Source organism: Schistocerca americana, chromosome 8 (assembly GCF_021461395.2).
Source record: "Schistocerca americana isolate TAMUIC-IGC-003095 chromosome 8, iqSchAmer2.1, whole genome shotgun sequence".
In the NCBI taxonomy this organism is placed as follows: Eukaryota; Metazoa; Arthropoda; class Insecta; order Orthoptera; family Acrididae; genus Schistocerca; species Schistocerca americana.
Window position 1 is genome coordinate 134,333,349 of NC_060126.1, and position 27,244 is coordinate 134,360,592.

At 45.0% G+C, this 27,244-nt stretch overlaps 1 protein-coding gene across 1 annotated transcript in view; it reads right to left on the reverse strand.

The window, feature by feature from the left end:
* The window catches only part of LOC124544796 (protein still life, isoforms C/SIF type 2-like), a 600,560-nt gene that overhangs the window by 137,214 nt on the left and 436,102 nt on the right, over positions 1 to 27,244 (reverse strand). Inside the window, exons 4-5 of the mRNA XM_047123478.1 lie at positions 24,892 to 25,074; positions 16,673 to 16,930 (exon numbers count right to left, since the gene is read on the reverse strand). Of these exons, the coding sequence (XP_046979434.1) occupies positions 16,673 to 16,930; positions 24,892 to 25,074 (441 nt within the window). The remainder of the gene's footprint in view (positions 1 to 16,672; positions 16,931 to 24,891; positions 25,075 to 27,244) is intronic.

Consider the following 27,244-nt stretch of genomic DNA (forward strand, 5'->3'; position numbering starts at 1 on the left):
TGCCATAATACGCTCAACGAAAAAAAGTCCTACGCTGTACGAAGGAATTACCCGAATGGGACGGCATTCGGTACATGTGATGTAATGTACAGACAAACAAAATGATTATAATTTCAGAAAAGTAGTACGACTATTCAACAGAAAGAGCATCAAAAATTGATCGTGTTGGTCCACCTCTGACACTTATGCAAGCAGATTGGTAGAGTTGTCGGATGTCCTCCTGAGGTATATCGTTGCATATTCTGTTCAACTGGCTCGTTAAACCGTCAAAATCCCGAGCTAGTTAAAGGGTCCTGCTTGTAATGTTCCAAACGTTCTCTATTAGTGAGAGATCCGGCGACCTTGCTGGCCAAGAAAGGGCTTAGCAAGCACGAAGACGAGCAGTAGAAATTCACGTCGCGTGCTGGTGGGCGTTATCTTGCTGAAATTTAAGACCAGGACGGTTCGCTATGAAGAGCAACAAAACGGGGAGTAGAACATCGTCGACGTACCTCTGTGCTGTAAGGCTGCCGCGGATGACAGCCAAAGGGTTCCTGCTATGAAAAGAAATGGCACCCTATGGCACTCTAGACCATTCAGTTCTCCAGGTTACTGAACCTTATGGTGGGAGACAGTTAGGTTGGCATCCCACAGCTGTCAGTGGCGTCTCCAGACACGTCTTCTCAGATCATCGGGGTTCATTTTGAAGCAGGATTCATCAGTGAAGGCAAATCTATGAATGCACGGTGTCTGGTCTTTCGGACATGTCCGAAATTTAACAGACACCAAGTGCTGTGATACATATTATGAAAGCTGAATCGGGGGAGGGGGGGGCAAGGAAAGTAAAGGAGCTAATGATATTAGGTGCATCGGGACACTGTGCGAAATCAACGGCAACGAGTGAAAATGTGTGCCAGACCGGTACTCGGATCTGCGATCTCCCGCTGACTGGGAAGTCACGCTAACCACTTTGCTACCCGTACACACTGTTTACTGAAAATGTGGGGGCTATCTTGGGTTGGGCTGAGTCGGGGGAAGAGTCCAAACAGCGAGGTCACCGGTCTTATCGGATTTGGGAAGGATGAGGATAGAAGTCGACCGCGCACTTTCAAAGGAACCATCCCAGGATTTGCCTGAAGCGATTTAGGGAAATCACGGAAAACCTAAATCAGGATGGCCTGTCGCGGGATTGAACCGTCGTCCTCCCGAATGCGAGTCCAGTGTGTTAACCACTGCGCCACCCCGCTCGGTTCGGGCTGTCTTGGTAAGCTCTCTGGCCATCTAACATTCGCACTTTGCGTCACCTACCCACATTCCGCGTCCACGTCCTCCACCCTCCATTTTGATTCCCACTGGAGGCCGAACGTAATTGTGCATCTGTCCTGAAAGTTGTGGATTTATTGACCTGATAATGCACTTTATGAAACATGTGCCTTTAGCAGGTAAAGACCTTGTTTGAAACTGAAAGTAACGGCACACTCACTGCGCCTCTATTTCATCTAATCATTTACGAATCTCTCGTTATACCATGGATTTTGTGTCACAGTAATTTAATGTACTTTATCGAGAAATTTACAAACTTAAGAGTACCTTTACTATAGCGGTTAGAACTGCTAATGCCAGAAACTAATATATATCTTTAACACTATCAAATTAGATTCGATTAATGTCGTCTCAAATATAAACAAGAAATACAGAGATAGGGATTCGAGAGCGAAGGTTCAGTCACACTGCTGATTTTCCTACCTTGTAAGCAGCGGAGCGTCTGTACGATTCCCTTAGAGAGAGCTATGGTTGTGACTTCTAGAAGCCCGTAAGAGTTGTACTGCGCACAAGTCCTCCCTCCCCCCCCCCCCCCCCCCGCCCACCAGTCCCTTCCGCCCCTCTGGAGCTAACCAACATTTCAAGGCTCAGTCTTATGACTAGCTACTACTTGTTTGCAGAACAACACTAGCATTAACAGTTCCACATAAGTTGACTATCGGTATTCAAGTTCACGTGGAAGATATTCAAAACGTTTCCTAATAATTTAAACTCCGTAACATGTTATCCAAAGATATACTGTATTGTACACTGATGGAAAAAATGATATCACCAAAAGATAATTAACGTAGAGTCATGAAATCTGGGGAATACATTTGTTTAAGTAATATAGCCTACGTAAGTGATTAACATTGTAAGATCACAGGTTAATGTAAGCGCGAGATAAACCATTGCAGATGTGAAATGCTGGTATATTATTAACTGGTGTAAAGCCGGCGGCACACGAACCGTGCATCCGAGCGCTGAGTGTGGCGAGTTTCTGACGTCATACCGTGGAATAGCACGTTCGGGAGTCTTTCCGAACGTGCAGAGCAATGTCTAGCATGCCAGATATTCTGAGCGTGCGGCTGAGCGTTGACCAATCAGATGGCACAACGCCACGTACGTCACATGTACGCCATCTCCCTTCAGAATCGAGCTGTGAGGCGCCATATTGGCATTCAGTTGTTGTCTATAAATATATATGTCGTTTCTGAGCACCAGCAAATTGAGGATCACTCGAAAACCCGTTGTTAACTGTGTGATTCGTTGCAATAAAATAATGAGAGACATCATATTCGTGGCAAAAGAATTATTGTAACTTGCGTATTATGGGAGTGTGTCATTTGAAAGTAGCGGCACACTGAGGCTCTTACGAAAAACACATTGTCCTTGGTACAATTTGCTATAATTAAATTTCAGTTAGTAACATAGCTACCATTAAAGCATTTAGCAAGTGGCAACATAGTAGAAATGTTGTCACTTTAGCGTAGTGAGTAGTGTTTACGATTCATGAGAAGTATACTGATAGGAAAAATGATATCACCAAAAGATAATTAACGTAGAGTCATGAAATCTGGGGAATACATACGTAAGTGATTAACATTGTAAGATCACAGCTTAATGTAAGCGCGAGATAAACCATTGCAAATGTGAAATGCTGGTATATTATTCACCGATGTAACCGCCAGATCGTTGAATGCAAACATGCAAACGTGTCTGCATTGTGTTGCACAGTTTGTGGGATGGAGTTCCCTGGCTATTGCACTTGGTCGGTCAATACAGGGACGGTTAATGCTGTTTGTGGATGACATGAGTGGCAGCACAACAGGTGGAATCATCAGACTGGCGTACAGATTTGGAGTCAGGGTGTGTGGCATAGCCGCGAGAGTGCTCCTGCTGTCATACGAAATAGCACTGCGAACCATAACTCCAGTTTTAGGTCCAGTGCGTCTAGAACGCAGGCAGGTCGGTTTCAGTCCTTCAACTGGCCTCATTTTGACCAACACATGGCAGAACCAACTTCAATCAGCAAACACAACAGACTTCTACCACGGGCCGTCGTTTGACACTACTGAAGTCGCAAATGGCGATGGTTTGGAGTCAGTGGAATTCACGTTGGAGGGCGTCTGCTCGGAGGTGTCCTTCAGGTAACTGAATTGTAACAGTTCGTTGTGTCACAGTGGTGCCAACTGCTGCTCAAATTGCCGCTGCAGATGCGGTACGATGAGGCAAAGTCATACGCCGAACACGATGGTTTTCCCTCTCGGTAGTGCCACGTGGAATTCCAGAGTCCGGTCTTTTCCTACCACACGTTCTCCTGGCCACCGCTGCCAGTAATCATGTGCAGTGGTTACATTCCTCAGAGTCTTTTGCAGTATCGCTGAAGGAACATCCAGCTCGTAGCCCGGTTACACGATCTCGTTCAAACTCAGTGAGTTGTTGACAATGACGTCTTTATCGCCTCAAAGGCATTCTTGACTAACGTCAACTGGAATTCTAAAATCCTGAGTATGCTGCAAACTGCGCATGTGCAGAAGAGCAGGTTGGTACGGCTCCCTTAGTCTCAGCTAAAGTTGAGACTTCTTGAAACCCATAAGAGCAACAATCCGTAGAGACCATGTCCCCAGAGGTACAAGTAGCTGAGTATGCTACAAACTGCGCACGTGCAGAAGTGGTGTCGTTCGTTAACGCTCTACTCACGCGACGCTCTCACCTATCACAAGAAATGGATGCTTTTGTGTCTCCGTAATCTTTATTTTCCAGTCTACTTTATTTTCGTGATGGGCTGCAAAGTTTGCATGCGGATGTGATACTTTCCTACTATTTTTTTTTTTTTAGTGTCTTCCCACAACAGATATTAAATAAATGACAGAAAATGGGTAATTAGGTTTTACATTATTTATACAAAGAAAAAGTGTACACGGTGTATAAGTAAGACTGTGAACAGATAAATGTTTTTTAATAAAAACTGTTTCATCAGTGAAAAAGTCAGTTGTGCTGAACTACAAAAAATTTTTTTGATGCTACTTGACCCTTTGAAAGAAAACAGGACGCAAACAATACAGTAAAAGGGCACTGCCTTCTAAATATTACTCGATGTGTTTTAATGTATATTTTGTCTTGAACAAATAAATATTAAAGTACTGAAACTACCTTCCAAATTTTATTCTACATATTTGAATATATATATTGTCTTGAACAGATAAAGGTGGAAGTTTTGAAACGTTTGGACGATACTTTTGGTATTGCTTCAATTCTCCACAGTGTGAAGAATTTTCCATACAGCCTTTCCCAAGAAATTTTAACTATGCATTTTGCTTTGGTCATTAATAAACTCCATTGTTACTGCTAGTTCAGGTTGAGGTTTGTATGAAGAAGGCGGTCCCTCATAATCTTACTCTCGCCATTCGCGTGCCAAACTACGTTAACAGACGGCAAGCAGTTTCGATGGTAATGCATAAGCAAAATCGACCACTCGCGACAGGAGAGAGTCAGTGGACTTAACCAGCCACGATTCGTGTGACAAGGAGACTGCGCCTATTCGTCATCACCGATTTTTTCCGTATTTATGTTATATGCAGAGCTTGCCTAGAAGTAAAAGTGACAAAAGGGAGAGCTCCAGCTGGCTAAGCATCCGTATAGAGCAGGATTTTTAGCGCCGGTTGGCCGAGGACTGGACGATTTATGTTACAGTGGTTCCTAGGCCGCGGTTGGTGCAATAAAAGAGTACAGAAAGGTAACCGGCTGGTTGTGGAGTCGAGTCACTATTTGGAAATTTTCGTTATTTTCAATTTTTACGTTATTTACCTTGTAAATGAACCGAAATAATGCTCAATGTATTGCATTTATTAATATTTTCATAACAGGTTTGAAAAGGAAAATTTGGGACTGCAAATAAATAGCCAAAAAAGGATTATACTTAAGCATCCACGAGGACTCTGCAAACAACTTTCCAAGAAGGGGCTGCAATTAAAGTGTTCGATCAAAAAAGTTATTCGAGAATTCTCATTCTCTGAGGTCAATCTAAATACTCTTTTTAACGTCGCTTATAATAAAACATTGACATTCGTATGTTACTTTCCATGTTGCCGGTAACAGTCGACTTATAATCGAGCCCTGAACCAGCGAGAGGCAAAAGTGGTCCTTGGGAACCAACTGGATATGAACACAAAAAGCCATTCGTATGCAGTGCAGTATGCTATAGTCCTTCCCAGAAATTAATCTCCATCACTCTACCTATACCCACAAGAGAGTAGTGTTTTATTTGAACAGAGAATACGAAGAACCGTAGACGAGCGCGTGGCAAAATAAAGGCGTCTCGTCATTTCTTCATCAAAACAGGGAAAACATACAACAACCTTTATGAAGCCCTAAATGCAGGAGAACAAATTTCTTCCGTTAACTCATTCGTGAGGAAGACAGAAAACTTCACAATTGTACGACGCGAATTTTCAAGATGGAGAGCATGCAGTATTAAAGTGATTTCCCCGAAAAGCGTTCCGCTTCAGGTGCAGAATTTGATCCGAAAGCATAAGCTGCTCTTTTCCCTTCCAGAGAGAAAAAAAAGTCGCATCCCGAGAAGACTACGTCATTTTACGTCGCCAATATTTGGCGAAATAATGCGCTGCGCGTGGTTTGTTACCAAATTGTGCTATGAGAGAGAATCTTTTACGAAACGAAATTTGTCTGTCCATATAAACCGTAAAACAAACACTGAACTTTAAAAATGAGGCGTTTATAATGTGTGCAAGATGACGAGAAAATTACTGTTGCACTGATTTTACGATGAAAATAACCCCAATATTGGGATATCATCAGTAATAATAATAATAATCGTGATAAAAGTATCTAATTTTCTTTACGAAGTTCTCGTGTGCACTTTCAGTTCCTGCATAGAAATTTTTAATTGTCTTGATCGCCAAGTTCTTTGAATAAAATTACCGGTTTTAGCAATGCAATGACCATCTTCAGAATCTACAACAAAAGTAAAAGAAGAAACATTGCTAGCTATTGTATGAAGAGATTAAAAACAAATGACAGTAATTATAACGAAAACAATACCTCTCATTCTGCTACGCAGCAAATCTGAAGACGCAAAAATAACACTAGTCAAAACTTCTAAGCACGCTTCAACCAAGTATGAAAGGATGAAAGCTGATGTATGCCTAACGAACAAATAACTATGCAAAGTACTTAAAAGAAAGCTCGTTGAAAAGTACAGATCCTTAAAATATTTTCAGTTGTATAGAAGAACATTAAAAAAGAAAGGTTTTATCGTATGGAAAACGTGTTCGTCTTCTGACACTTTAAAGCTGGTCAGAATTTTACTGAACGTTCATAGAATAAAAACTGATTACAAAAATCAGTCTAAACCTGTGTATATTGCGACGATACAGCACTTTTCTACCTTCCGACTATAAATTGTGCTATCTGTTATTCATTTTAATGAAGTACTCTTGCAATTTATTCTTTTCGTTACTTTATGTCCTTTCTTTTTCATTTTTATTTTTAGTACTCACTGTTTGAATCAAATCACAAAGTAGAGTGTGAGAAACAGTACGCTCTTTCTTGAATTTTATTCCGTCTTCCTCCTTTATAAAGACTAATTTTAGAGCCATCACAATTTATTCAATTTTAGATTAGTTTTTACTTTCTGAATATTCTGTTAAATTCTGACCGGTTTTAAACTGTCAGCAGACGAATACTTTTTCATATGGTTAAACATTTCTTTAAAATCTTGCTTTCTTATATACAACTGAACATATTTTAAAAATCTTTCCTTTTAAATTAACTTCCTTTTAATTACTTTGCATAATTATTTATACGTTACGCTGGTATCAAGGACCTCTAGCATCGCTTTGTATCCTATATATAACTGGTTGAACCATTTATGGCAGTTTTGAGCTGTGTTGTTTTACATCGTATGGGTTGTTGCACTGCAGCAGACTGTTATAATTACTGACATTTATTTTTAATGTCTTACTGTAGTAGCTAGCGATGCGCTTTCCTTTATTTTTATCGCAGATTCTAAAGGTGGCTATTGCGTAAACTGGTAATTTTATTCAGAAAACTTTGCGATCACTCTGTTACAGTAGAGTCTCAACGGTGTTGTGTGTTATTCATCATTATTTCGTCATCATTGACTCGCAGGTCGCCGAAGTGGCGTTAACTAAAAAGGACTTGCAATACGACGGCCGAACTTCCCTGCATGGAGCTTCCCGACCAACAATGCCATTCGGTCATTTCATTTTCTCAGTTCCAGTTCAACGGCACCTAGACCATCACGAAGCGTTGAAGCTCGAACTATACAAACTGCTGTAGGAAAAAGGAATATAACGATTTTGAGAAGAATAAAACCACATGCACGCCGCCTCACTTGTTTTGCCTAACTCAGATGTGTTTATAGTTTTTCGGTTAAGGGATTCTTCGTAGCATTTCTTTCAAGAAAACTGTTCCGGCGTCTTTGCCAGTTTCCGACAGTAACTTTGTCGACGCCACATTCGAAAACAAGTTTTTATAATTTTATTTTTCTCGTTTCTCAATTCGTTTTAGTGCTCCTAACTTAACATTTAAAGTCGCAAATTTTGTTTCGTTTGTTACAGTACTAATTTTTAGGTTTACCAACAAAAACAGTCGACAAAGAAAATGAAATGCAACACAGAACTGTAACGACAATGCTGGTGGCCGAGCGGTTCTAGGCGCTTCAGTCCGGAACCGCGCGACTGCTACGGTCGCAGGTTCGAATCCTGTCTTGGGCATGGATGTATGTGATGTCCTTAGGTTAGTTAGGTTGAAGTAGTTCTAAGTCCTAGGGGATTGATGATCTCAGATGTGAAGTCCCATAGTGCTCAGAGCCATTTTAACCATTTTGTAACGACAATGACAAACCAAAAACACCACTTTCAACAATAGGTTTGTGAGTAAGCGTATGCGCGGGGCCATTAATACCGACACTGAGGAATGAGTGACTCGACAGGAGTTGTGCTATGAGCGGGTGGGGGAAACGGATCGAGTCTGCGATTTAAGGGAAACTCGTAGTTCCGAGACTCGGAAAATCTAAACTCTACTGTATTTGTGGCGAAATTTAAACGAAGTGGGCTATGATGAGTATGCGCGCTCCTCTTGTGAGACAAGAAAGTTGCTCTTGTAAAAGGGGCTTTAACATTTAACCCGATACATCGGTCTCTCAGACCTATCGTTCATATTAAACATCTAATGTAGTAGCAATGTGAAAAACCATGTTCTCTCTTTTTCAGTACTTTCGTCCTAATACTTGCCGCATGTAAAGCAGCATTCAACAATCAGTTTGACTTCGTCAGTCTAACGATAAAAGTATATTATTTATAAATGAGTACGAAACTGCTTGCCTGTCTGACAGCCTGACAGCGTGTTCCTCATTATGTGTAATAATTAGTTGAGTCGAATAGACCATATGTGTCTAATTACAACATATTTTGCTTTCAGTTGCCTTTTCAAATTTTCTCATTTTGTAGCATGTTACTACAAATGTGAATTTATGTTATTTTTCAGTTATAACATGGAGCGGCTTTCTAAGAAGAATAATATGTCTGCGTTGATCCAAATTTTGAAGCTTGGTTGCAATAGTAATTACGTGATATAGGTGAAGAGGAAAATTGGAACGACACTACATTTTTGACTATTATAACGCTAATTCTGGTTTTGTAGTAGCTCATGTTTACCATGGAACACAGAGCGATACTAGTGAGGAAAATGCTTTATTGGAAGAAGAGCCTGTAGTGACGTGTACCACAGATAATTATTCACGGCAACAGTTCTTTTATGGCAAATATAATTTCAATTGGGAACTTTGAGCCTCTTAGAGCATGAAAAGCACCCCAGCACAAATTTTGGAGGGACAAATGGTTACACTAAAAGCAAAAATCGAATTTTGGCGAAAATGCTTAATAATCAAGAACAGGAGAAATTATTTGATGACGACACGTCAGAGGAGTACCAACTGATAGAATGGAAAAGATGAAGACATGTATAACACATCGAGAATCAAAGACACGAAAAATGGTGTGTAAGTGCACCCAAGTACGTGCCAGTCAATATAGTAGGAAAATGTGCGTCGATTGTACAAAAGTTCTCCGAATTAATACTTTCAGTGCATTTGATTGTTACTTCCTTTTACTTTTCCTGAGGTGTCTCCTTTATACTCGTGAATTTAGTGACTGGTGTCATAATATTTCTACATTTACTGTTATATATATGCTCTGCAAACCACCGTGAGATGCATGACAGTGTGTACGCCCCATTGTGCTAGTTATTAGCGACTCTTCCTGTTGCATTCACATATGCTGACCGGGAAGAATGATCGTGTGGATACTTCTGTGCGTGCAGTAATTATTCTAATCTTATCCTCACGGTCCCTATGTGAGCGATACGTAGAGGGTTGTAGATATCCTATCCCTAGAGTAACTATTCTAAACTGGTTCTTGAAACTTCGTTAATAGACATTCTCGGGATAGTTTACGTCTGTCCTCAAGAGTCTGTCAGTTCAGTCCCTTCATTATAGTCATAGCATACTACGTTTTTTCGCTTTGTGAAGTGGAAAATTTTACATTTCCGAACATTTAGTGCAAGTTGCCAAGCTCTGCACAACATTGAAATTTTATCAAGATCTGACTGTATATTTATGCAGCTTCTTTCAGATAGTACTTCATTATAGATAACTGCATCATCTGCAAAAAGCCTGACTTAACTATTAATATTGTCTGCAAGGTCACTGATATACAATATGAACAGTAAGGGTCCCAACATACTTCCCTGGGGCACACCCGAAGTTACTTCTACATCTAACTCTCCATTCAAGATAAGATTCTGTGTCCTCCCTACCAAAAAGTCATCAATCCAATCACAAATTTCACTTCCCCGTATGATCGCACATTTGACAACAAGCGACGGTGCAGTGCTGAGTCATTTCTCTCAATAAATGACTATACATACCACGTTTTGCGTTTATTTTGCATAATGTAATAAACGATGTCTTAATAAGCCCTGAATAGTATTGTATTCTGCTATGCGAGGGTTGTTCGGAAAGTAAGGAACGATCGGTCGTGAAATAGAATCTACAGTGGAAATCAAAACTGTTTTCTTTGCACATATAGCTACACCTTCCAGGTACTTCTCTACATAGTCACCGCTTCGACTTAAAAATTTGTCGGAGCGTTATACCAAATTTCCAACACCATCGTCATAGAAGGCAGCCACGTGTGCTTTCCGATAATTCTCTACGCTGGTCTATAGCGCGTAGCCTGCGCCGAAGTGTTGTCTTCGTATCCAGCGTTTCATGTGAACAGAGGTGATACTCAGGACGAGGCAATTAGGGCTGTGTTGTGGGTGATCGAACACTTCCCACCGAAAAGGCTGCAGGAGCGTCTTTACTGGCCCTGCAGAGTGCGTCTGGGAATTGCCATGAAGAAGGAAGTGCGTGGCAGTTGTGTTAGGTGGGCTGCATTGATTAAGACGAAGTCTCTCAGCGGGTCCTCATACTTGTCGGGAGACATCGTTGTTCTAGGCATCTTTACTCGCGCACAGTGCGCTCGCAACTGAAAAGAGCGTGTTGATGCGATCGACGGTCATACTAGAGACACTGCCCAAAACGTCTGTGAAAAGCCTCGTCGTATTTTCACAGTGGTTTCCATTTCGCGACGGATCGTTCCTCACTTTCCGAATAGCGCTCGTACAATGAAGCACCAAGGGAACTGGTATAGGCATGCGTATTCAAATACAGAGACATGGAAGCGGGCAGAATACGCCGCTGTGATCGGCAACGCCTCTGCAAGACAAAAAGTGTCTGGCGCAGTTGTTAGATCGGTTACTGCTGTTACAACGGCAGGTTATCAAGATTTAAGTGAGATTGAACGTGGTGTTATGGTCGGCACACGAGCGATGGGATACAGCACCTCCGAGGTAGTGATTAAGTGGGGATTTTCTCCAACGACCATTTCACGAGTGTACCGTGAATATCAGGAAACCGGTAAAACATCAACACTCTGACATTGCTGCTGCCGAAAAAAGATCATGCAAGAATGGGACCAACGTCGACTGAAAAGAATCGTTCAATGAGACAGAAGTGCAATCCTTCTGCAAATTGCTGCATATCTTAATGCTGGGCCATCAACAAGTGTCAGCGTGTGAACTATTCAACGAAACATCATCGATATGGGCTTTCGAGCCCGAAGGCACACTTGAGTACCCTTAATGACTGCACGACACAAAGTTTTACGCTTGGCCTGGGCCCGTCGACACCGACATTGGACTATTGATGATTGAAAACATGTTGCCTTGTCGTACGAGTCTCGTTTCAAATTGCATCAAGCGGGTGGACGTGTACGGGTGTGGAGACAACCTCATGAATCCATAGTCACTGCACGTCAGCAGGAGACTGATGAAGCTCTTGGAGACTCTGCAATGGTGTGGGGCGCGTGCAGTTGGTGTGATATGGGACCCCTGATACGTCTAGATACGATTCTGATAGGTGACACGTACCTAAGCATTCTGTCTGATCACTTGCATCCATTCATGTCCATTGTGCATTCCATTGGACTTGGGCAATTCCAGAAGGACAACGTGACACTCCCCATGTCTAGAACTGCTACAAAGTGGCTCCAGGAACACACTACTGAGGTTAATCACTTACGCTCGCCTCGAAACTCCCCAGACATGAGCATTATTGAGCATATCTGGGATGCCTTGAAACGTGCCGATCTCCAACCCCCAGTACTTCACACAGCCTTCCGAAATGCTTCACAAAGAAGACAAAGTAACTATTCCAGAATTAGGATCGAGAACATGTGCCAACATGAGTAATGTAGAAATAAATATCCTTGGAGTAGTGAAGCAACTTAAACCACTTAATAAAAGCAAGTCTTCTGGTCCAGACTATACCAATTAGGTTCCTTTCGAAGTATGCTGATGCTCCATACATAACAATCGTATACAACCGTTCACTCGACGAAAGATACGTACCCAAAGACTGGAAAGTTGCACAGGTCACACCAATATTCAGGAAAGGTAGTAGGACTAATCCACTAAACTGCAGGTCCATATCGTTAACGTCGATATGCAGCAGGATTTTAGAACATACACTCCTGGAAATGGAAAAAAGAACACATTGACACCGGTATGTCAGACCCACCACACTTGCTCCGGACACTGCGAGAGGGCTGTTCAAGCAATGATCACACGCACGGCACAGAGGACACACCAGGAACCGCGGTGTTGGCCATCGAATGGCGCTAGCTGCGCAGCATTTGTGCACCGCCGCCGTCAGTGTCAGCCAGTTTGCCGTGGCATACGGAGCTCCATCGCAGTCTTTAACACTGGTAGCATGCCGCGACAGCGTGGACGTTATGTGCAGTTGACGGACTTTAAGCGAGGGCGTATAGTGGGCATGCGGGAGGCCGGGTGGACGTACCCCCGAATTGCTCAACACGTGGGGCGTGAGGTCTCCACAGTACATCGATGTTGTCGCCAGTGGTCGGCGGAAGGTGCACGTGCCCGTCGACCTGGGACCGGACCGCAGCGACGCACGGATGCACGCCAAGACCCTAGGATCCTACGCAGTGCCGTAGGGGAGCGCACCGCCACTTCCCAGCAAATTAGGGACACTGTTGCTCCTGGGGTATCGGCGAGGACCATTCGCAACCGTCTCCATGAAGCTGGGCTACGGTCCCGCACACCGTTAGGCCGTCTTCCGCTCACGCCCCAACATCGTGCAGCCCGCCTCCAGTGGTGTCGCGACAGGCGTGAATGGAGGGACGAATGGAGACGTGTCGTCTTCAGTGATGAGAGTCGCTTCTGCCTTGGTGCCAATGATGGTCGTATGCGTGTTTGGCGCCGTGCAGGTGAGCGCCACAATCAGGACTGCATACGACCGAGGCACACAGGGCCAACACCCGGCATCATGGTGTGGGGAGCGATCTCCTACACTGGCCGTACACCACTGGTGATCGTCGAGGGGACACTGAATAGTGCACGGTACATCCAAACCGTCATCGAACCCATCGTTCTACCATTCCTAGACCGGCAAGGGAACTTGCTGTTCCAACAGGACAATGCACGTCCGCATGTATCCCGTGCCACCCAACGTGCTCTAGAAGGTGTAAGTCAACTACCCTGGCCAGTAAGGTCTCCGGATCTGTCCCCCATTGAGCATGTTTGGGACTGGATGAAGCGTCGTCTCACGCGGTCTGCACGTCCAGCACGAACGCTGGTCCAACTGAGGCGCCAGGTGGAAATGGCATGGCAAGCCGTTCCACAGGACTACATCCAGCATCTCTACGATCGTCTCCATGGGAGAATAGCAGCCTGCATTGCTGCGAAAGGTGGATATACACTGTACTAGTGCCGACATTGTGCATGCTCTGTTGCCTGTGTCTATGTGCCTGTGGTTTTGTCAGTGTGATCATGTGATGTATCTGACCCCAGGAATGTGTCAATAAAGTTTCCCCTTCCTGGGACAATGAATTCACGGTGTTCTTATTTCAATTTCCAGGAGTGTATATTGAGTTCGATCATTATGAATTACCTCGAAGTAAACGGTCTATTGACACACAGTCAACATGGGTTTAGAAAACATATTTCTTGTGAAACACAACTAGCTCTTTATTCACATGAAGTTCTGAGTGCTATTGACAAGGGATTCCGTATTTCTGGATTTCCGGAAGGCTTTTGACACTGTACCACATATGCGGCTCGTAGTGAAATCGCGTGCTTATGGAATATCGTCTCAGTTATATGACTGGATTTGTGATTTACTGTCAGAGAGGTCACAGTTCGTAGTAATTGACGTAAAGTCATGAAGTAAAACAGAAGTGATTTCTAGTGTTCCCCAAGGTAGTGTTATAGGCCCTTTGCTGTTCCTTATCTATATAAACGTTTTGGGAGACTATCTGAGCAGCCGTTTATCGACTAATAAAGTCATCAGAAGACCAAAACAAACTGCAAAACGATTTAGAAGATATATCGGAATGGTGCGAAAAGTGGCAGTTGACCTTAAACAAGGAAAAGTGTGAGGTCATCCACATGAGTGCTAAAAGGAACTCGTTAAACTTCGGTTACACAATAAATCAGTCTACTCTAAAACCGGTAAATTCAACTAAATACCTAGGTATTACAATTACGAACAACTTAAATTGGAAGGAACACATAAAAATGTTGTGGGGAAGGCTAACCAAAGACTGCGTTTTATTGGCAGGACACTTAGAAAATGTAACAGATCTACTAAGGAGACTGCTTACACTACGCTTGTCCGTCCTCTTTTAGAGTACAAGTACTGCTGCGCGGGTAGGAATCCCTACCAGATAGGACTGAAGGAATACATCGAAAAAGTTCAAAGAAAGGCAGCACGTTTTGTATTATCGCGAAATATGGGAGAGAGTGTGACAGAAGTGATACAGGATTTGGGATGGACATCATTGGAAGAAAGGCGTTTTTCGTTGCGACGGAATCTTCTCACGAAACTTCAGTCACCAATTTTCTCCTCCGCATGCGAAAATATCTTGTCGACACCGACCTACATAGGAAGGAACGATGTCCAAGACAAAATAATGGAAATCAGAGCTCGTACGGAAAGATATAGGTGTTCGTTCTTCCTGCGCGCTATACGAATTGGAATAATAGAGAATTGTGAAGGTGGTTCGATGAACCCTCTGCCAGGCACTGAAATGTGATTTGCAGAGTATTGTAATGTCACGGAATAGTAAAGAGTTGGAAACGTGGAATATTGTCAAAGTTTCGTTGCCTATGCCGAGAGCCAGAGGCAGTAGGTTAGCCAAGAGCTAAGAGGATTGCACATGTATGGAATGTGTCGTCAGGCAGGGGCAATGGCCTGGTTACACACAACAGGCGAGAGAGAATTGCTTAGCACGCGGGTTTGTGTTAGACGGAGACTTTTGTAGAGTGCAAGACAGAGGTATAGCGTCAGCTGTACTGCATTTCACAACTTCGCGTAAGTCTGCCATAACAACACGTAACTCTGTCGCAAGAACACCAAAGGGGCGAGTACGACTGAGGAATCAGCAGTATAAGTGGAACGAATGCGTTCATTACAAACGAGCATGACGTCAGGACGTCGCTCGTGATTCCTTTAAATACGCCAACTTTGATAGCAACAGGGCACTCGCAGTTAGACTTGCAGTTAGATGTGTACTGGGTCGCTGCGTAGCGCTCAGCTCGGTGATCGACACGTTAACCTTTATTAAGGAGATGTTGCAGTAAGGGCGGCCCACCCAGCAGCAGACGTGAGGGGACAGTACCAGCTCTGGTCCTCTCCGCTGTCAATCATCGACCCAGGATTAGCAGACATCACGGCAGACTCACTCGCCGCCAATGCCGACCACATCAGTGACCCGTCGTCGAGGTCGTGCGGGGCCTAGGCCCCGTGCATCCGCCGTCACAACCGGGTGAGCCGACGACGCTGGGGGACTGCAGCCCGTTCCGCCCGTACACCGCGGACGAGCCACCAGGAGGAGCAGGGAAGAAGACGGGGTGGGATAGAGTACACTCCGCACTACGAGAACGCCTCTCGTGCCGACAGCGCCGGGACTCCTACCCGGAGCCACCTACGCACAGCGGCTTGCCGTCCGCCGCCGAGCCGGCCGGCCAGCCGAGCGCCACCAGCCACGCGCGGCCGAAGTACGAAGTAAGGACATTCCCCCGCTACGCCACAGCACGCGGCGCTGCGCTAGCAAGACTGTGCGGCCCGGATCTGGTGTCATCGTTACGAGCGAGGACTCGGGGAAGATCGTTCATATCACCGAGCCACATTGTACTCGGCAGGAATAAAGGTGTTACGAATTAATAATGTTTCTTTGGCATTTCTGACGCGTCAACAGTCATTTCCTAGCATCCTGACAACTGGGGAGGTCACCGCTCGGCCATCCAGTCCACCGTAGGTGACCGGGACCACCGGGGCGCCTACAGTATCCGTGTAGATGTACTCTTACGGGTTTATGGACGGCCCTGTGGGATTCGTGGTGTCAGTTCCCTCCAGAATATTAATCGAGTCCTTCCCGTATCGTGTTGCGGGGCCCTACACGATATTAGTTATATCACTTTCTTTGGCTCTTCAGTGTAAAATGAAATAGGTGACTATTCACTTAATTTTTGTCAGGTAATGTGGAGGTAAGTGATAAAAACATTTTACAAAGTCTATGAGACCGCATGTTTCTATTTACGCAAATTTAAGAGATGTTAATGGTTATGTATGATCTGCCCCTGGCAGGGAGTAACATGTCAGCCAGTGTGCGAGGAGAGAGACAAAGAAGCGGTGCTTTAGGCTAGGCTAGACTATGCTATGCTATGCTAGGCGGCGTGCTCGCCTGTAGGAGAGTGAAAAGAAGGCGGGACAACCTCTGACCTGGTTGTCGGGCAGCGCGACCTTGACGCTCTTGTCCTGGTCGTCGCGAGACGAGAGCTGCAGCGAGCGGCGCGAGGAGCCGGAGTTGGATCGCGACAGCATGGGCGGCCGGCGCTTGGTGGCTCCGCGGCCCGCCAGCAGGTTGTTCAGCAGCGACGGGCTGCGCGCGCAGATGAACGCGTGGAACGACGACACCGTGAACACGCCCAGCTTGTTCAGCGTGTTCTTCGTCGCGCGCGACACGTGCGTCAGCAGGCTCTGCACAGCGCACGCGCACACGTGTACACTCACTCACCGTCCCTGTTGCAGCGTACTGAGCGCCCACTCCACCGAGACACCTTGGGCGGTAGTTCATGTGGTTTAATATAATACTCCAGTTGCGAAAAGTTAATGGTCTTTACCCCGGTTTCAGCTAGAGTAATCTAGCCTTCTTCAGAAGCATAAAATAAACTAATATAGTAAAAACTCGATTAACCGTCACTCTTTAAACCGTCAGTTTCTGTTAACCGTCACTGCTGTGACAGCATAATAATACTGTAACAACGGAATGCTCTAAGGTGCAGTGACGCGTTCGCTTTGTATATTTACTCTATTTTAGTGGGAAATGAATGTACCCGCCTGCCGCAGAATGGCACATAAAATATAACCTTCACTTGACGTGCTAACGCATCTCCCCCTTTTCTTGTCTTTGTCTCACTTGTGAGTCAACAATCACCACTGGATCGGTTTCCAGTTGTGGCGAGAAGACTGTAATTGTCGCAGTGTATCTAGCGGGTTGTGCCGTGTTGCGTGTTTTCCACTTGGAAAGCTTTATTGACTAATATTTTACACTACCGTATTTAGTGCAGGTGTGTGTGATACAGTGACTTGATAAAATGTCTGAAAAACGTAAACGTGTTGTTTTAGGACTTAATCAGAAACTTGAAATTATAAAACGCTTAAGAAAGGGCGAAACTGCGACAAGTGTAGCGCTGATTTATGGTATTGGAAGAACAACAGTTAACGATATAAAACGTGAAGCTGATAAAATAGAACAGCATGTGTCAACAATGCAGAGCATGGATGGAGATGTGCGAACGAGAAAGACAATGAAACCTGCAAAATATGATGAATTGGACACTGCAATGTACCGATGGCTTATACAAGCAAGAAGTCAGGGGATTCCACTTTCAGGGCCTATAACAATGGCCAAGGCTGTTGAAATGAACAACAAACTTGATGGTGACTCGTCTTTTAAAGCAAGTGTCGGATGGCTCGACAAGTTTAAATTTCGTCATATCATTCGCCAGCTTGATATCAGTGGAGAAAAACTCAGCGCGGATAGCTCTGTAATTGCTGAGTTCCGGGAACAATTTAGAGAAAAAAAGGCTGAATTGAATCCTGTTAGGGAGCAAGTTTACAATTGTGATGAAACTGGGCTTTATTGGAAGCCTTTACCACGAAAGACATGAGCATCACACTCTGAAAAAGCTGCTCCAGGTTTCAAAGTACAAAAATGTAATAAATAGTTTTATTTGCTATTACAATCGTCTTTAATTTGTTTTCTCTCCGAAATATTATTATAGTACTGTGAGAGTGATATGTGTCTATACATAAAATGATTGATTGAGGCTATGTTTTGGAGGAATACAGTGTTTCTGTTATCCGTCTATTCGCTCAACCGTCACGACCACGGTCCCTAAGACGCCAGTTAATCGAGTTTCCACTGTACATGCCAGAATAAGGCACGGTCAAACATAAAAAGCTAAAGTACTGTGGTACCATGTCAAGCTGCGTTACTTAGCTGAGGAACAGCCCCGGCCCCACTTCATGCACTGGACTCGCATTCGGGAGGACGACGGTTCAATCCCGCGTCCGGCCATCCTGATTTAGGTTTTCCGTGATTTCCCTAAATCACTCCAGGTAAATGCCGGGATGGTTCCTCTGAAAGGGCACGGCCGACTTCCTTCCCCATCCTTCCCTAATCCGATGAGACCGATGACCTCGCTGTCTGGTCTCCTTACCCAAAACAACCAACCAACCCACTTCATGGGAAGGGGTCGGTTAGCCGCAGACGCTGCTGGAGTTCCAACGCAGCGTCCGTGGCTAACCGACCCATTCCCATGAAGTGGGGCCGGGGCTGTTCCTCAGCTAATCAACGCAGCTTGACATGGTACCACGGTACTTTAGCTCTTTGTTTGACCGTGCCTTATTCTGGCATGTATTAGTTTATTTTATGCTTCTGAAGAAGGCTAGATTACTCTAGCTGAAACCTGGGTAAAGACCATTAACTTTTCGCAGCTGAGGCGGATCTTTGAAGTATTAATTTACCACAGTTGCTGACAGGGCTGCAACATGGTAAAAATTCTTGGTTTAATTTAAGCTACCAGTTTTCAAAGAGAAAAAACCGTGGCACTTATGGTTTACCTAACTTCATTACCACACTTAGACTTACCTTTCTTGTTAGTTAACGTGGTATTCTGAAACTGACAACAGGCATATGCTGCAGCTGAGAATTCCATGGCAAAAATGAACGAGGCGCGTCCACAAAGTGAGTTTACCGATGTTATAAAATTACCAAATATGCAGCAACCAGTCGCAAAATCATGTTTTATTTATTCACTTTTTCCGATGTTGTTTCCTTTAAAGTAGACGTATTTGGCCGGGAAAATCGCGCATGAGCAACAGATCTATGACGCGACAATCAACTGTCTGCCGAACAGGTTCTGTCTGTTGCCAGCATTACGGCAGCAACTCCTAAATGGCGTCCCTTATCCGTTCTCCCACCCCTTTGAGGCTCGGTCATTGATGAGGTTCCTTCAAGCACAAAATACAGCACCCAACGAAATTCACCTTCAGCTCTGTCAGGTCTACAGGCAGAATATCATGTGCAAACAGGTGGTGCGTTGCTGATGGATTTTTCTCGAAAGTCGTCAAAGTATCCATGATGAAGAGCGCAGTGGGCGACCGTTCCTCATCAATGATTACCTGGTTGAGCTGGTGCGGCAGCGCACTCTAGAGAACCGTCGCTTCACGATTACGGAGTTCAGCAGCCATTTTCCGCAGATATCGCAATCATTGTTGCGTGAAATTGTCACCAATCCCCTGCTGTTCAAGAAATAGTGCGGCAGGTGAGTGTCAAAAAATCGAACAGGGAAACTCACTTTCGGGATGTGTCTCGGATCTTCGTTTTGTGTTTTTGAAAGGACCAAGTAGGTACATTTCATAAAAATAAAATTATTTTCTTCAGAAATAAAAAAGACTGATACATACTTTTTCATTGCAATAGCTTGGATGTATTTTCTCTAATGTTTAGTCACTTACTAGGTTGTTAGTTACTAAAACTTAATATTTGTCTTGACTGCAGACCGCTAGACAACCGGTCATACATGCCAAACAATACTCAATAAGTACAGCTAACACACGCCCCATCGCTTACATTCTTCACAAAATTGACTTCCATATGGCTGCAGTCCCGTTGGGAAAAATGGTTTAAGCGATACCTTCTTTGGTTTTGATTTTATTTGTATCGAGACCCATAAAGCGGAAGGAAAAAAGTCAGAGGCGATGGTAGGTAATACATCTCTCTTCTCAACATATTTCTTACTCTTTCTTTAGGCACGATACGATTTAAACTAAATGCGGTAGGCCTATAGGGACTTTTGTGAATATTAAACAAATGAGAATTATTACTGCACGCATTTTGTTTCTCGATTCAAAACTAGGACAATTACGTGTCCAGAATTGTTTTCTCGGGGCACCAAGACATTTATGCCAAAAACGGCACTGCTGCGGAAAAACTGGGACGTCAGGTCAGAATAGATTTAAGTGAAACCATGTTTTTTATTATTGTCACTTCTCCCTTCGTCATTTTCTACAGTGAATTTTTGTTTCAGTTATGTACATAAACCATGAAAATTTTATGCTCTTAAGACATAGCTCATCAATTAGACTTCTCTCTCTCTCTCTCTCTCTCTCTCTCTCTCTCTCTCTCTCTCTCTCTCTCACACACACACACACACACACACACACACACAGTGCGTTTCAGAATGAATGGTCAATATTCAAGGATATAACACGAATGACCATTCGAAGCAAAAATGTTTTGTAAACATGGGTACCAAAAAGCATACCTCAAGAGATATAAGCAGTTCTGCGTATCGATACTGTGAAATAAATCTCTTCTACAGCAAGCTCTTTGCCTTCAGTATTTTGGGAGGAGGTAGTACGGATCAAAACAAGAAAAAATTGTCTGATAAAACGAATACCTTAAAAGGTATTAGCTCTTGCTCAGTAGAAGGGATGTGTTTTGCACTAGCGAAGACGAAAAAGATCTTAAGGTATGTACTTTAGAGCCCAATTTCACTGAACTCCTCATTCTTGCTTTGGTTCACGCTACCACTTCTCAAAATATTGGAAGCAAAGAGGTTGCAGTAGAACAGATTTGTTCCACAGTATCGAAGATGAAGAAGTTCTCATATGTCTTAAGGTAGGCATATACCTTTAGAGCCATGTTTACTACACTTCTCTCCTTGCTTAGAATGATCGTTCCTATCATATCCCTGAATACTGCTCATTCCTCCCGGTACGTGCTATATACAGTTGACGTTTCGGCAGATATTCGCAATTTCATTTTTGCAGTTCACTGCTCACCACGCGCTTCATGCGACGTCCAGTGTCGACAGAAAGCGTCGTTTTGTTTCCAGTTACGATCAGAATTATTTTTAAAGCAGAATTTTAAATGTCCATTCGATAGAGCTGTCCCAAATTAGTGTAGTGCGTCATTCGTTGTATTGATACGTATATATATTAATAGGGACAATTAAACACAAGGAATAAATACACTATGTGATCAAAAGTATCCGGACACCCACAAAAACAAACGTTTTTCATATTAGGTGCGTTGTGCTGCCACCTACTGTGAGTTACTCCATATCAGCGACCTCAGTAGTCATTAGACATCGTGGGAGAGTAGAATGGGGTGCTCCGCGGAACTCACGGACTTCGAACGTAGTCAGGTGGTTGGGTGTCACTTGTGTCATAGGTCTGTACGCGAGATTTCCACACTCCTAAACATCCCTAGGTCCACTGTTTCCGATGTGATAGTGAAGTGGAAACTTGAAGGAACACGTACAGCACAAAAGAGTACAGCCGACTTCGTCTAGCCGGCCGATGTGGCCGAGCGGTTCTAGGCGCTTCAGTTCGGAACCGCGCTGCAGCTACGGTCGCAGGTTCGAATCCTGCCTCGGGCATGGATGTGTGTGATGTCCGTAGGTTGGTTAGGTTTAAGTAGTTCCAAGTATAGGGGACTTATGACCTCAGATGTTAAGTCCCATAGTGCTCAGAGCCATTTTGAGCCTCGTCTGTCGTCCGACAGAGAACGCCAGCACTTGAAGAGGGTCGCATGCGTAATAGGCCGACATCTATTCAGACTATCACACAGGAATTCCAAACTGCATCAGGATCGACTGCAAGTAGTATGACAGCTAGACGGGAGGTGAGAAAACTTCGATTTCATGGTCGAGTGGCTGCTCATAAGCGACACTTCACGCCGGTACATGCCAAATGACGCTTCGCTTGGTGTAAGGAGCGTTAACATTGGACGATTGAACAGTGTAAAAACGTTGCGTGCAGTTACGAATCACGGTACACAACGTCGCGATCCGTTGGCAGGGTGTGGGCATGGCGAATATTCGGTGAACGTCATCTGCCAGCGTGTGTAGCGCCAACAGTAAAATTCGGAGGCGGTGGTATTAAGATGTGATCGTGTTTTCCATGGAGGGGTCTTGTACCCCTTGTTGTTTTGCGTGGGACTATCACAGCACAGACGTACATTGATGTTTTGAGCACCTTGCTTCCCACTGTTGAAGAGCATTTCGGGTAAGATGAATTACATCTTTCAACACGATCAAGCACCTGTTCATGATGCACGCCTGTGGCGGAGTGGTTACACGACAATAACATCCCTATAATGGACTGACTGCACAGAGTCCTGACCTGAATTCAACAGAACACCTTTGGGATGTTTTGGAACGCCGACTTCGTGCCAGGACTCACCGACCGACATCGATACCTCTCCTCAGTGCAGGACTCAGTGAAGAATGGGCTTCCATTCCCCAAGAAACCTTCCAGCACCTGATTGAACGTATGCCTGCGAGAGTGGAAGCTGTCATCAAGGCTGAGGATAGGCCAACACCATATTGAATTCCAGCATTACCAATGGAGGGCGCCACTACTTGTAAGTCTTTTCAGCCACGTGTCCGGATAGTTTTGATCACATAGTGTAGTAGTCCAGCAGCGACTGAATAGCTTTGCTGCAAGGCAGAGGCAGTCAGCGCAGACCAGGATGTCGCCGTTGGAGTACTGGTTATTTTTCGTGTTTTGCTGTCCCTGTTAATATATACAAATACAACGGTGTCGGACTAGACTAATCTCACACCGCTCTACCGAATAGGCAGGTAAAATCCCGTTTCTAAAAACAAACAGACGCTTTCTGTCAACAGTAGGAGTCGCATGACAGACATCAAGAGCAGCATTTGTTTTGGCTAAATCCACCTGCACATTGCAAAAACAAAATTGCAAATATATGTCGAAATACCAGAGAAAATGAATCTGACGTCTCGTAGGAGATCCATCCGGATAATTGTTCCCTTTCCCCTATATTACACTACTGGCCATTGAAATTGCTACACCACGAATTGCGACAGGAAGAAGATGCTCTGATATGCAAATGATTAGCTTTTCAGAGCATTCACAAAAGCTTGGCGCCGGTGGCGACACCTACAACGTGCTGACATGAGGAAAGTTTCCAACCGATTTCTCATACACAAACAGCAGTTGACCGGCGTTGCCTGATGAAACGTTGTTGCGATGCCTCGTGTAAGGTGGAGAAATGCGTACCATCACGTTTCCGACTTTGATAAAGGTCGGATTGTAGCCTATCGCGATTGCGGTTTATCGTATCGCGACATTGCTGCTCGCGTTGGTCGCGGTCCAATGACTGTACGCAGAATATGGAATCGGTGGGTTCAGGTGGGAAATACGGAACGCCGTGCTGGATCCCAACGGCCTCGTATCACTAGCAGTCGAGATGACAGGCATCTTATCCGCATGGCTGTAACGGATCGTGCAGCCACGTCACGATCCCTGAGTCAACAGGTGGGGACGTTTGCAAGACAACAACCATGTGCACGAACAGTTCGACGACGTTTGCAGCAGCATGGACTTGAGCTCGGAGACCACGGCTGCGGTTACCCTTGACGCTGCACCACAGACAAGAGCGCCTGTGATGGTGTACTCAACGACGAACCTGGGTACACGAATGGCAAAACGTCAGTTTTTCGGATGAATCCAGGTTCTGTTTACAGCACCATGACGGTCGCATCCGTGTTTGGTGACATCGCGGTGAACGCACATTGTAAGCGTGTATTTGTCATCGCCATACTGGCGATGGTATGGGGTGCCATTGGTTACACGTCTCCGTGGTCACCTCTTGTTCGCATTGACGGCACTTTGAACAGTGGACGTTACATTTCAGATGTGTTACGACCCGTGGCTCCACCCTTGATTCCAACCCTGCGAAACCCTACATTTCAGGAGGATAATGCACGACCACATGTTGCTGGTCCTGTACGGGCCTTTCCGGATACAGGAAATGTTCGACTGCTGCCCTGGCCAGCACATTCTCCAGATCTCTCACCAATTGAAAACGTCTGGTCAATGGTGGCCGAGCAACTGCCTCGTCACAATACGCCAGTCACGACTCTTGATGAACTGTGATATCGTGTTGAAGCTGCATGGGCAGCTGTACCTGTACCAGCCATCCAAGCTCTGTTTGACTCAATGCCCAGGCGTATCAAGGCCGTTATTACGGCCAGAGGTGGTTGTTCTGGGTGCTGGTTTCTCAGGATATATGCACCCAAATTGCGTGAAAATGTAATCACATGTCAGTTCTAGTATAATATATTTGTCCAATGAATACCCGTTTATCATCTGCATTTCTCCTTGGTGTAGCAATTTTAATGGCCAGTAGTGTAGTTAATTCCCCCCTGCTAGCTAAGCAACATTAGCTTGATACATCTTTTCTTTTTCTTTTGGGCACAAAGTTATTTGGAGTGGCCAAGAACTGTGGGACACTGTGTAGAAGCAACTACCTGCCCCTCGGTTCTTCAGCAAGGTGACACGTGTTAGGCCAGCAGGCTGGTGCTCGAGTTGCGATGTAGAGAGTCGGCTGGGCTTACCTTGGGGTTGGGCAGCTCGCCGCTCTGCAGGCTGGCCATGTAGCAGCGCAGCCGGAACTGCTCGCAGTGGAGTCGCTCCAGGTTCTCCTCCCACTGCACGATCTGGTTGTTGATCTGCTGCTTCGTCTCTGGGTCCGACACCACGCTCTGCTGCAGGTCCGCCATGTGTTTCAGCTTGTGGTCCTGCCAACAGCAGGCGCAACTGTTACTCACTCTCGTCATCCAATGCTGGTGATGGTTGTTGTCACTGACAGGGCCGTACCAACGGAGTGGCATGACAGATCCCTGCGAAGGGCACAGACACAGAGAGGGTGCAAAAACAGACCAGAAAAAGACCAAGAAAGAAAAACATTTTTAAGAGCGCGTATAGGCTGCATTCTCGCTGTTTGTTGCTGCCATATCGCACTCCGCTGTTCGCCGAAACCTTATTACATTTACGCTGCAGCCTCCCTGCTCGCCAGGAGTCTTTACATTGCGGTTGTTCACATAGAGACTGTTGATATTTTTAAAAATATCGGGTGTCCGATACATCGATATTTTAGAAGGAACATCATTAACGTCACTCGATATATCGAGAAAAAGTGTCGGTGTATCGAAGGAAGAAATTGACGTACCGGCCAATAAAAATATCGGCTTCACACTGTAAATATACTGCCAGTTTCAGAGCTGCAATTTTGAGTATTGATTTATTATTAGATATTCTGTAAATCAACAAACTAGCAGGTTGCCGATCCCCCTTAGAGCAAGAATTGAAAGGAAAACGGTGCACGTTCACTCTTGGCGATAACCACTTTGCTAACAACGGTAAATGCGTGTAAGTGGTACAATAAAAGGTGTCCGATGGGCCTGTCGTTCGGTTTCGTCACATACCAGATTTCAGAATGAGATTTTCACTCTGCAGCGGAGTGTGCGCTGATATGAAACTTCCTGGCAGATTAAATCTGTGTGCCCGACCGAGACTCGAACTCGGGACCTTTGCCTTTCGCGGGCAAGTGCTCTACCAACAGTGGCTAAGCCATGTCTCCGCAATATCCTTTCTTTCAGGAGTGCTAGTTCTGCATGGTTCGCAGGAGAGCTTCTGTAAAGTTTGGAAGGTAGGAGACGAGGTACTGGCAGAAGTAAAGCTGTGAGTACCGGGCGTGAGTCGTGCTTCGGTAGCTCAGTTGGTAGAGCACTTGCCCGCGAAAGGCAAAGGTCCCGAGTTCGAGTCTCGGTCGGGCACACAGATTTAATCTGCCAGGAAGTTTCATATCAGCGCACACTCCGCTGCAGAGTGAAAAATCTCATTCTGGAAACATCCCCCAGGCTGTGGCTAAGCCATGTCTCCGCAATATCCTTTCTTTCAGGAGTGCTAGTTCTGCATGGTTCGCAGGAGAGCTTCTGTAAAGTTTGGAAGGTAGGAGACGAGGTACTGGCAGAAGTAAAGCTGTGAGTACCGGGCGTAAGTCGTGCTTCGGTAGCTCAGTTGGTAGAGCACTTGCCCGCGAAAGGCAAAGGTCCCGAGTTCGAGTCTCGGTCGGGCACACAGATTTAATCTGCCAGGAAGTTTCATATCAGCGCACACTCCGCTGCAGAGTGAAAATCTCATTCTGGAAACATCCCCCAGGCTGTGGCTAAGCCATGTCTCCGCAATATCCTTTCTTTCAGGAGTGCTAGTTCTGCATGGTTCGCAGGAGAGCTTCTGTAAAGTTTGGAAGGTAGGAGACGAGGTACTGGCAGAAGTAAAGCTGTGAGTACCGGGCGTGAGTCGTGCTTCGGTAGCTCAGTTGGTAGAGCACTTGCCCGCGAAAGGCAAAGGTCCCGAGTTCGAGTCTCGGTCGGGCACACAGATTTAATCTGCCAGGAAGTTTCATACCAGATTTGTCCGAACACTTCGTGTTGATTTCCCTGTTTTTTCATTACTGCTAACGCTATCGACCTAGCAGCTGTAGTGTCAAAATTTCGTTGGGAAACTAAACGCTGCAGTTTCCGCTAGCAGCGCAGAGCGCCGATTACGTCAGCATTTCCAAGGGCGTACCCAGGATCTGAAAGGGGGGGGGGGGGCAGGTCATACTGGTCTCAGGAAACAAGGACTCGAGACAACATACAGCACTTCTTATTAAATAAAACAGTAAACCAGTGAAAAACCGCTTTTAATAAACATATTAAATACAAGAATGCACTTGTACAATCCGAGAAAACATACAGCATTTCTTATTAAATAAAACAGTAAACTCGTGAAAAACTGCGAATATACTCTAGGGGGGGGGGCAGCTGGCCCCCCCTGCCCCTCGCTCGGTACGCCCATGAGCATTTCCTCTCACACGTCTCTCTCCCCCCACTGCAGAACCAATCTTGTCATTTAGATTTTTGT